General features: G+C 43.1%; 1 protein-coding gene and 1 pseudogene across 2 annotated transcripts; one reads left to right on the top strand and one right to left on the bottom strand.

Moving 5' to 3' along the window:
• The first annotated feature begins 401 nt into the window (after nucleotides 1-401).
• lmnb1 (lamin B1) lies at nucleotides 402-10,122 on the top strand. Of its 2 annotated transcripts, XM_076079837.1 has the most exons (11): nucleotides 402-772; nucleotides 3,564-3,720; nucleotides 3,971-4,096; nucleotides 4,558-4,728; nucleotides 6,152-6,277; nucleotides 7,246-7,466; nucleotides 7,562-7,790; nucleotides 7,991-8,095; nucleotides 8,317-8,436; nucleotides 8,605-8,715; nucleotides 9,283-10,122. In XM_076079837.1, the coding sequence occupies exons 1-11, from the start codon at nucleotides 417-419 to the stop codon at nucleotides 9,322-9,324; spliced, it is 1,764 nt and encodes a 587-aa protein (XP_075935952.1). In that variant the 5' UTR covers nucleotides 402-416; the 3' UTR covers nucleotides 9,325-10,122. The 2 variants fall into 2 exon arrangements, with proteins under 2 accessions (XP_075935952.1, XP_075935953.1); XM_076079838.1 differs by lacking the exons at nucleotides 402-772; nucleotides 3,564-3,720 and having other exon boundaries at nucleotides 4,095-4,231.
• A 1,489-nt stretch (nucleotides 10,123-11,611) lies between these two features.
• LOC142935360 (E3 ubiquitin-protein ligase MARCHF3-like) overlaps nucleotides 11,612-12,059 on the bottom strand; it is a 3,749-nt pseudogene continuing 3,301 nt past the window's right edge.

Genomic DNA, 12,059 nt, shown 5'->3' with positions numbered 1-12,059 from the left:
CAGCGCTTGTTATCGACGCCGGGACACTCGGATTCAACAAACCAGGTCAGCCCATGATGGTCAGCCGCTAAACCCAAGGTTTTGAACGCCTGGTCGACTCCGCCTACTCCGGACTGTTTCGGCATATGTTGGTCACAATTCCAAGTGAACCCAAAAGTTAAAACTGAGAGAACGCATTGCATCGAGCTTCGCCATTGGCTAGTGGTACACAACGTGAAATATCCAATGAGCCGCCATATTAGGAAGCCAAACCCCTCTTTCATTCGGATAAGAAAAGACAGGACATACTTCCAGGATAGTTTTTCAGGCGTGCCGGTTGTTGTTGATTGCCTCAATCAAAATCGTTGACCCCGCACGATCCGTATCTCGCTTTGGTTTGGTTACCGCCTTTGATTCGGGTTATTTAGTCTTCTACAATGGCGACGGCGGCTGGAACTCCGACCGGACAGAGAAGCACGTGCGGCAGCGGCACTCCGCTGAGCCCGAACAGGATAACCCGACTGCAGGAGAAACAACAGCTCCGGGACCTCAACGACCGCCTGGCCGTTTACATTGACAAAGTCCGTAGTTTGGAGTCTGAAAACGATGTACTCCACCTGCAAATTAACGAGAAGGAAGACGTGAGAAGCCGGGAGGTAACCGGACTGAAATCCCTGTACGAGACCGAGCTAGCCGACGCCAGAAGGTGTTTGGATGAGTCCTCCAAGGAGCGGGCCTGGCTGCAGATTGAGCTGGGAAAGATAAAATCCGACCATGAACAGCTTCAACACAAGTAAGCCGTTAACCCTTTAATCGTGTTGAACGGTCTAATACGGTCAGGACCTTTGAATCATTAGCTAAAGGCTAACGTTTTTATGCTGCTCACTTTGATTTTCGAGCCACTTTTGCAACATTAACGTACGCACGTAAACCCGTGTAGTGGGGGCTAACGTTACGTGTTATCGTCCGGTGAGCGCGAGACTCAAACTCTGCTTATAAAAATATATATATTTAGGGTTATCTCTTAGTTCGTTTTGCAGCTAGTATGAAGCCATTATTTGATGATTTGATAGCATTACAATCAGTGAAATTAGTTAATAATAATAATAAACAATATTAAAAAATGAATGACTTCACCCGCCCACCATTGTCTGTTACTGAAAGAGAATACATGTCAACCCGGATTTTAAAATGTAACTTTTACCACTTCTTTTGTTAAGTGTACACCTGACCAAATACGTTTAACGTTACTAACCTGAACAAACAGTTTATTTGGGGAAATGTACCCGTTGGTTAGACAGATAGATTTGGCAGATAAAGCAAGAGTAAGCGTTCATTGAAGGTGACATGATGCCTTCAGGGTCTCCTAGTAGTATCTTGTTAGGCACAGCAGAAATAAACACTGGCGGAGAATAAAAGTACTTTTGGTATTTTATGAGGGAAAATACAAGAATATTTTGGGATGAATTGTTTTTTTGCTCTGATTGTAGTGCCACATGGAATGACCGTGTTGTGAGGAAATGTGTATATGATATCGTGTTGATATCCAAATAGTATTTTTTTGTTGACTGCTGGGTTTTGTAGTCATTAGCAGGATCAGCACCTATTAATAAACAGGAAACACGAGTGTGATTGTGTGTATTCTCATATATCAGACAGACTTTGACAGCTGCATCAGCTACACACAGCTGCTCACCAAAAGTGAGTGAATAGACAATGTGCAGGCTTTCCTCCTCAAATACATTGCCTGTTAGTAGTTGTTGTATTAGAAAATGTTAGTTTTTTTCCCCCTAATGAACACCAACCTGTGTTGAGCCAGCTGTGCTTGAGGCCCACTGTTACTAAATGAAAGCAGCATAAATACCTGTAAGAGTACACTGAATCCTAGATACACATGTATTACACACAACTGTGTGTGTGTGTGGGGGGGGGGTCAAGCCCTCTGACAGTCGATCACAGGTGGCTGTCACCGCCTGTGGGTGGGGGGGTTGAGAGAGAACAGAGTGGTGACTACAGTCAGAGACTCTGCTGCATCAGAGCAAAAGTAGCACATTTTTCAATTCATTTATTTAATCGTCAAAAAGAAGGAAAATTAAAAAAAGCTATTCCAATAATCCCAACAATGCTGAATTATTATAATTGAGCTAATTAGAAGATCCCTGGTATCTATGATGCAGTGACTACAGACTCATCTGTCAAATGCCTTCTTCTGTGTGCTTTTTGTGTCTAATCATTGATTCAACACGTTAGGCCTCCCTTTAACTGTCTTAACATAATAATGGTAACATATTGTCTTCTCTTAAAGTATTTGTTGTGTACTGGTGTGGTCCTACTGAGTGTTCCTGTGAAGTGAGAGCCTGTCGGTCAGTGGTTTTGCCTCCCCGCTAATGTTTCTCAGTAAATCGTGAAAAGCAAGCATACCGCTCTGCATTCCACTCATAGTTTGTCCACTTCAGCCCCACCCTAACCCTCAGGCACACCATGAGCAAAAACCCGGCCTCTGTCCCAGCAGAGAGACGGCTTAACTCACAAACCCAATGACACTGATCCACTGTTGACTTATTAACCCCGCCTCTAAGCTGGGAAACAGACGTCCAGCATGTTTTTTTGAGTGAAATATGTGGCTTTCATCTATATTCCAGATATAATATATATATCATTTTTATTTTATTTTTTCCTTATAGAATTCACGACAAAGTACATTTATTTTAAATAATCAAAACAGGAAAAATCTGATAATTGGGCTAAAGTAAAATATTTTTGCAGTGCAAACAATAAGAATCTTTTCTTTCATTCTTCCACTTGTGAGCCGTTGTGGCCACCAGAGGACGCTGTTTACTCATGTGAAGTTCCTGAAGGGCAGGGGACACCACTGTTCTGCTCTCACTGATTGAGTGAACAAAATATAAAAAAACAGCTCAGCATCTAGATTTATTTTGGGGCTGCACACTCTGCACCAATTATGCCTCTACCTTTTAGGTTTAGCCAGGTGTACCTAATAAACTGGCTAATGAATGTATGTTGTGCTGCATGGGCCGCCATAGCGTATAAACAGAGTAAAGCACATTGGTCAATGAAGCACACAGGGTTCAATAATGGTGCAGAAAAAGGGAACGTAAGCTAAAGGGCAAAGCTTTAGTATGTGGTCCGCTGACGGGGCAACACTAGAAGACTGACTCAGCCCGCCTCTCAGCAAAATAAGTCTGTCATCCATAAACATACTGTGTCCATCATCCCATCTACTCATGTGTGTCTGATGCCTTCTGGGAAGTGAAGTTGAGGCTTGCAGTGGAACAAATTAATATAATTGTTACATTTTTAATTGTGCATCTTCAGTGAGCAGAGCTTCTCTTCGTTGCTCCCCGCTGAGAGCAAACACCGACTCAACGCTGCTGGAGGCCATATTGTGCAAAAGACAGTGATAAAGTGCAAAGAATTCAAATAAGAAAAAAAACAGGAACAAAGAGTTTGTGGAGGTGGCTCGCCACCCCCTGTGCTTGGCTTGTCAAAAGCGCAGTGTTGCAATGTAGCGGTTATTGAGACGGCTCTAATGCTCTCACCATGTCTTGTCACCCTCCTTCCAGCTACAACAAGAAGGACTCTGAGGCAGCAGGAGCTCAGGCCAGGCTGAAGGACCTGGATGCTCAGCTGAACTCTAAAGACGCCATGCTGGCTACGGCGCTGTCTGAGAACAGAGGCCTGGAGGCCATGCTGGCCGACCTGAGAGAACAGCTGCAGGAGGTGAATACGATGTCTGGAAAGATTCCCTTATTTGTGTTTGTTACTTAGGAGTGATGCAGAGGGATCAATTGTGCTTATTAAAAACAAAAGTATGTTTTTGATTCTGTCTTTTACATCAACAAAATGTTATTTGTGATTGCTTCTCTCGTTTTCTCTTGAGAGCTGTTCCGTACTCGCTAAACTTAATAACCCTTTTCTGTTCATCGAGACTTGTTTTCAAAGCGTGACCTGTTGTTTTGTGCGTTGTCAGCTGGATTCAGGTCTGGCTCAGGCCAAGAAGCACCTTGCAGATGAGATGCTGATGCGAGTTGACTTGGAAAACCGCTGCCAGAGTCTGACAGAGGAAATGATCTTCCGTAAGAGCATGCAAGAGGAGGTGAGAATTCTTCTGAAGTAAACAAGACTGTGTCACCGAGGGTATGGCCTAGTGTAATGGTACTGATGCAGAACCCTTGCATGTCTGACGGAGTTATCAGTCGTCTGAAACGTACGGTCTCAATCGTGCTGAATGGTGAGCACTACTTTGATCATTCTCTATTCTGCATGCGGGGAGAGCAAACCCTTTTCTTTCTTTTTTTGACCAGAGTGAAAATGTTGTTTTTGAAAGTGTAAATGCCCACAAATATGGATTGAAGCAGACTATTTTGTTAAATAAAAACATTAATTTGGGAAATTGCATCTTTTACAATACATTTTGGACTTTACAACTCGAGAGTTATTGGAAATGTTTGGATCACATGATATTAATTTGATGAATCACTTTCCCACCCGTGTTGATTAGGACCGGATCAGACTTGAGAGGACTGTCTGAATGACTGTGTGCTGACTGTGTTACAGGAAGTGAAGGAGGCCCAGCAGCGATACACCACCCAGCTGGTGGAGGTGGACTCTGGCCGGAAAGTAGAGTATGAATATAAACTGACTCAGGCCTTGACTGACATGAGGACTCAGAACGAGGAGCAGATCAGGCTCTACAAGGACAACATGGAGAGCACCTACGTCACCAAAGTATGAACTCACACTCTCATGATAATGCAGTCCAGGTGAAAGAGTGTGTACCAGCTGTGACAGGAGGAGGAATATGTGGCTCTTGAAGTGAATTTCTAAATATCACAATATAAACTGTGTCTGAGGTGTCTCAATAAGATTTAATCAAACAGCAGCCGACCAATCGGAGATAAGCTATTTCCGTGGTCATGGTGTAAAACTACACAATATGACAGTATGTGTACAGTCCAAACAACACGCCCATATGTGACAGCTGAACGTGGGCTTCTCACACCATGGGCAGGGTTTTTGGGAGGACTTTCCATCAGATTTTGGAGAATTTTTGTAGAGAGGCACCGATTCCAATTTCTATCTTCTGAAGAAGTGTAAGTGACAGCATAGACAAACAATTTTTCTAACCTCTTTCATGAAAAATTTTAATGTATGTTCATAATATAACTGACTATTAAATACCGTACATCTTTTCCAAAACTGCACCAAGTTACAGGACCGTCTCACTCCAACAGATCTTATAGTTCTCCTAAATTCTTCTCGGTGCCACACTGACGACGTGCGTGTCTGTCTGTATCGTGCCTTGGGATGAGTATCGTTAGGATTTGAACCATCTTAGACTTTGAGCTCAGCCTTACCAGTGTTCCAGTTCTGGACAGGGTTCAGTCCAGTTCAACCATTGTTTTTATAGACCTGGCTTTGTGGGTGAGGACGTTGTCGTATTGAAACAGGACAGAGACGAGCACAAACTGTTGCTACAAAGTTGTCAGAACACTGTTGTTTGGAATCTCATTGTATGCTGGAGTAATAGGGCCCAGACCAAACTCACACAAACATATTTGGACAAAGCTATCTTCTTACAACTTCAAATTTTTCTAAACAACTCTTTGGTTTCTCTTCAGTTTTTTTGCAGCACTTTTAACCCAAGTGCAGATTTTACCTGAGAGTCTTCTGCTCACAGTTTTACACGACAAGCATCTGTAATCCACATCCACTGGGCCTTTTATGTGATTTGGTAAAAGATGAATAGGCCAAAAGAAACTTTAGGATCAGATGAAGTGGAATTGATTTGGCAGCAATCAAACCAGAAAAACACAGCTGGTCCAACTGCTTGTAATACTGATGCATAATAATAAATGATATAAATGTCAAAATCCACTCGCACGCTTTCTGTAGTTAGTTGACCGACCTGTTTAAATCCTCCAACACAATATGCAAGTAATTGTGTTTTTTCTTCTTCAATCTAGTGAACCTATAAGTAGACTGTCAACATACCAAGCAACACAGTGCTAACTTAACTTCCTGTGTGTCAGGAAGTGACTGACACTGCTCAGTTCCTCTTTAGGGTGCGATGAGAAGGAAACTGTGTTGATGTCGTTTCTCAAACCCCCCCCCCCCCCCCCCCCCCCCCCCCCGCTGTGTCTGTCTCCAGCTGGAGGACCTGCACCGGGTGTCTGAGATGAACGGAGCGTCGGCCAGCATGTCCCGAGAGGAGCTCAGAGAGTCCAGCCTGAGGATCGACAGCCTCACTGCCCAGCTGGCAGGAATGCAGAAGGAGGTCGGCATTTTGTTTTACTCTTCTAATTCTTTTAAAATTAGAACTTGTGTCCAAAGCGGTGGTCTTTGATAGAAGCCGGCCACTTTTATCTCAAAGTGTCACATCTTACCTCATGCGGATAAACCAAGTTTGTTTTCCAGAGCGTTGACTCGGCCGCTCTGTTTAGTTCATCATAATCTCCTCGTGAGGTTGTGGCTGCAGTTGGATTAAATGTTCTCGCCATGATGTTGTGTGACATCACAATGTGAGGTTAAACTGTGCCTCCCAGACCTCTTTAGTGCTGACTAAGCACTGTTCTGAACCCACAGTGAAAACGGTCTCTGCTGGGCTTTAGAACTGTCCCTTTTGTACAATGTTTGGTCCATCATTCATCAACTTCCATCCAACTTCCTGTACACATTGTTTGCAGACATGGACAATTTAGCCTAAATGACAAGTTACAGATGAAACGATCGCATCACCCGTAGTATGTTTTAAAGGGATGCTTTCACATTGGAGGGATTAAAATACCACGTGCATTGCAAAGCAGTGCATGTAAAATTTGTGCTGTGCACGTAATTCTCAGCTCTACATGCATGTAACTGTTCTCACGCATTGACACATTTTGAATCTCTCAGACATGAAATGAATACATGTTGTCCTTCAGAGGTTTGCTAAATGTAGCGGTCCAGGTTGGATTTATTTTGGTCTGATCTGGTCGTGGTGGAAGTGCAGAGAAAGAAAGAATAATAAGCCAAATGGTGTAATAAACATTTTTTAGTGCAGGTACAATTAGGTTTTTTAGCACATGTCATTTTTAAGGTTGCATGTAAACAGAAAACAGTATTTTTGAGCCATGCATGGTCTTCATTTTCATCGGACCAACGATTTTAACTGAAGCTGGTATCAAAGCTTTTAAATGAGGATGATAATGAAGTGTTTGCTCGCTCTGACACCTCAGACTCTGACCTCCCTGTGTCTATATTCAGACCCGTGGTTGGCGCGATCGTATCGTGGAGCTGGAGGCGGCGTTGTCTCAGGAGAAAGACCGGAGCCGCAAGCTGCTGGCAGACAAAGACCGTGACCTGGCCGAGATCCAGGCCAAGATGCAGCAGCAGCTGAACGACTACGAGCAGCTGCTGGACGTCAAACTGGCGCTGGACATGGAGATCAACGCCTACCGCAAACTTCTGGAGGGAGAAGAAGAAAGGTGAGTGACCAGAAAGTTTGCGAGAAGCGATGGCGCCGTTTCCATTTGTGACACCCGCTGAGCCTAACTGTCGTCCGTCCCCCCTGTCCCCCAAGGCTGAAGCTGTCTCCCAGTCCTTCAGCTCGCGTCACGGTGTCTCGAGCCTCGTCCAGCAGCCGCAGCGTGCAGACCACCATGGGGAAGAGGAAGCGCATCGACGTGGAGGAACAGGAAGCCAGCAGCTCGGTGTCCATCGCGCATTCCGCCTCGGCCACGGGACCCGTCTGCATTGACGAGATCGACACCGACGGCAAGTTCATCTGCCTCCACAACAATGGAGACGAGGTGAGCTTCTTAGATGGTGCATGTTCCTTACACTACCAGAGCACTACGTATATTTAGAATTTATGAACGACCAGACAATCAGATGAGACTCTGTATAATGTTAGTGGGGGACACCCCTAGTGGAGATACAGCTGAACATCTTCTATTGAGAGATCCGGCAGAACTAACTGACTTCTTCATTGTGTCAATGTCTGTCTCAGGACGAGGCAATGGGCAGTTATGAGATGATTAAGACTATTGGAAATGCCACAGCCACCTACAAGTTCACACCCAAGTATGTCCTGAAGGCGAGCCAGAAAGTCACGGTAAGAGTTGGTCTTCAGTTCACGTCTAATCATTTTCTGTTGAGGAGTGATGTTGTCCTCACCAATGTGGTGCCGCCCTAGTCTCCAGTAGCTTCCTGTTCAGTCTTTGGGTCTGGTTGTGTGTGCGGTGTTAAACAGTGGGGCTGTATCCTTGCCAATTATACGCGTGTGTGTGAATACTGTGTTGAATATGAGGAGGACTTTGTGGCTGCTTTGCGCAGGTCTGGGCGTCTGATGCTGGTGTGAGCTCCAAACCTCCTACAGATCTGGTGTGGAAAAACCAGTCCTCCTGGGGTTCAGGGGTGGACATCCAAGTGGTGCTGATCAACACTCAGGGAGAGGTGAGACCACACACACACACACACTGATCAATCCACTATCTCCATCTATGAACTCTCATCAACCCCGTGTGTTCAGTCTTTACACGCTGGTTGCTTTTCTTTACAGTCTCTTGGCCAGAGTGATGGTCACCATCATCCTCACTTCTGTTCTGTGTGTGTGTGTGGCAGGAGGTGGCAAAGAGAACCACAACATACAAGACAACAATAGAAGAAGAGGAGGAGGAGGAGGATGATGATGATGGAGTGGAGGCCACTGATGAAGAACTCTTCCACCAGCAGGTGAGAATATCAGCCAGCTCAGACGTTTCCTCAGATAAAGGGGCCGTTCACATGTGTGGAGAACACCAGCCGGGGTCGATGTGAAAGCTTGAAGCACATCAAATATTCTGAGATGGATCGTAAAGCTCCGGAGAGTCCTGAACTAAAACCATTAACTTGTGCTCCCTTCATTTACTGTCGACGTTTTTTTACGGAAGAAAGAAAAGATGTCTACCAGCTCTTGATTGGTTGTTCCTCGTCACATGACACGCAGCGCACGCAGCAGCATCTACTTTGACAACAGTGCATTTGAGGGCACCAAAAAAAATGTGAAATGTGAATGAAGTCCAACTACTAAATGTGCATATGATTATAAATATTAATATAAGGCTCGTCCGTGCCACACAGCTAGATTAGAAGATGAAATAGGAACGTAGCTCCGATGCACAGACAAGAAGCTGCCGCTTATCTTCTGACCTTTCGGAACATGTCGGCTCTCCTTCTAACCTTCCATGGGGATTGTTTTACTGTTTTACTGTTTTACTGAAGTTGTCAGCCAAACATGCGAGTGTTTGTGTTTGTGTGCAGGGGGACCCTCGCACTGCAAAGAGAGGCTGCTCCATCATGTGATTGCACTGCACCAACCACCCACCTCCTCTGAGCCCAGCCAGTCTGCTGCCAACTGTAATACTAGAACTATTTTTCTATCTTTTGTAGTGCATTCCAATAAAGAAATGGTTTTATTTCTCATTTAAAAAATGCAAAACTGCTTTTGGTAGATGTATTTTCACCTGAAAAAGCTAAATAACATGGTGAATGAACCGTTTGTATTTGTAGTTCATATTGTTTTTAAACTGTGCAACAAGTAGCTAAACTCCAGGACCGACTTGTGTCTTTTAAGAAAACAAGTGTGATTATTTTTGTTTGGTTTTTTAATGGATTTTAATTTAGTTGTTTTATTTTGTATCTTGTTATTGATGCTACAAGAAAAGCCACAGGATGTTGGCGACTCGATTAGGTGCTGACTAAAACACTGTAATATTTACAAAAATAGTGATGATTTTAAAAGTGGACAGAATAAGCACTGAAAGGACAAGTGTCGAGACAATGAGAACAAACTATTTGACATTCTTCTGGTATCTTTAGAAAAAAGAAAAGGTTGTTTGATTGTATTCAGAAGAGGCGGTTTGAGTTTGTTAGCAGTTGTTGCGTTCTCTTCTTTAATGTATAAGATAATTAAACACCAACTGATATTCTGCTCCCAGCTGCGTGTTCACTCCACTGACTCGCCACTAATGGAAAAGTGTTGATTGTATTCTTTACTTTTGATATTTGAAGTGTTTGAAGTACTTTTTGTGTGTTGGTGTGTTACTATGCATGCTGTGGCTGTAATCATCATAGTTGAATGATTAAACAAGTTTTCTTGTACTTGTGTTTCTTGTTTCATCAATGTAACGTTCTATGGAGAACACGGCACAGGATCCTTAAGAATGGGGTTCTAAGTGAACCGTTTATCATTTTTACTTCTCACAAGGGTTTATCTAATCTGCAAAAATAAACGGTTACAGATCGCTCCTCACTGCCCACATGAAGCTGCAGTGAATTATGGGATCAGTTTTCTCAAACACCTTCACGTGAAGCTTCCATGTGATTCATTTAAAATCCATGTTTACACTCCATATTTTATATTCAGTTTTCAAAAATAGTAATTAACAGCGAAAGAGCCGCAGGTATCGCACTAAACAAAAATATTATAAACAATTATCTTGATAGCCTGCCGAACAGGAAAGTTTCACATTGCTCAATATCTTTACATTTTTGAATAGAACATTTTGCGACAAACAAGTCTTTAATGATATAATTGCCAAATCTATATCTATAAATATAGTGCCCCATAATTAACTTGAAATCAGGCAGTTTAGATTAGCCTCGTATTTAATGTAACGTGTAGCGACCAGCGCCGAGAGGTCAGCACGTGTCCGCGTTCCCCTCTGCAATACGCCGTGTAAAGTCTATTTAACCAGAACATGAAGTGTAGTCGGAGTTCTGTTGTTTGAATCAGTAATGAGTGGAGTGTTTCAGGGAAACTATTTACAACCTCCAGTTTTCCACTTTTACCAGTAGCCTACAGTGCTGTTATTTTTGAATTGTTGTAATGCATAAAGAGGAACACAAGTCGGCGGGTGGAGAGCCGATAGGATCTTAAATGAGGAAGTCAATTGGTTCTTAATGTAGAAAAGAGTACGTACATGGTGTTTGATTCAAAACGTGTTTTATACGTGAGACGCTACAGGTGACCAGAGTAAAGATACCATCACTAACAAGACAAGAATGAGTGGCGTAGAGGTATAAAGTAGCACACAGTCAAATAAGCACCTCAAATATATACTTGGGGTGTAAATATACATTGAGTAAATGTCCTTAGATTATTGCACCACCACAAACTGACTCAGTGATGTCATTCCTGCAGCAATATTAACTTCAATAAGGTCTCACCAGATCACATGAGGTGAGTTTGCTGACTTGGACGATGGAGTATTAATGTTTATGAATTAATCTTTTCTTTTGTGGAGGAAGAATGTTATTTCTTAGTTCCAAAGCTGCATGGTCTCCTTTTTAAGAATTATTAGTTGAAGTTGAAATTGATTTTGTCCTGCGTACATTTCATCAAATCAAATACACTTCATGTAGGACGCCTTCTCCTGAATCTTTTATTCAACTCGTTGTGTAAAGCGTCTCTTAAAGTATTTCATATGAATATAATTAAGATTATTACTCTACATGAAGACCTATTTGGTCAATAAAATGCCAGGCTTTGTAATATGTACTGTGGACTGGAAAATCTATTGTGTGGAGAGCTAATATATGAATGATTATAGATTCATGTCAGATAACCATACATGGACCACACCAGCTCAACTGTACACTGTATTTTATTGCATCACACACACACATGAAACAGACCAACAACTAAATGTTTCAAATAAAAAATAACCTTTGGTTTAAGTGTGTCAATCCTAAGAACCGTCCATCAGACTGACTGTGCATGAATGTGGAGCAGCAGAGGACTTCAGTAGCCTCACAGACTAGAACCGGTGACTAAGTTCACATCAAACTCCTCGTCCATCTTTAGTAGCTGCTGCAATACAGCACCGCTCCGTCCCTTCTTGTTTCCAGTGGCTGCCTATACGGTCTGACGTTTTGGGAAACTGATATTCCACTTCTCACCGACATGGGAAACCGGACCATTTCCCAAAAATGTTCCTTTATGGCAATACGAGAGCCATGACGTCTTCATCATGGGTACGGTGCTGTTCCTGCAAGTTGCACTCAGTGTTTCACCACCTGTCGTTTGATTGTCCAAA

This window comes from Anarhichas minor, unplaced genomic scaffold, assembly GCF_050575085.1.
Source record: "Anarhichas minor isolate MPS153535 unplaced genomic scaffold, ASM5057508v1 ptg000073l, whole genome shotgun sequence".
NCBI lineage: Eukaryota > Metazoa > Chordata > Actinopteri > Perciformes > Anarhichadidae > Anarhichas > Anarhichas minor.
This window is presented reverse-complemented; position numbering and strand designations above follow the sequence as displayed.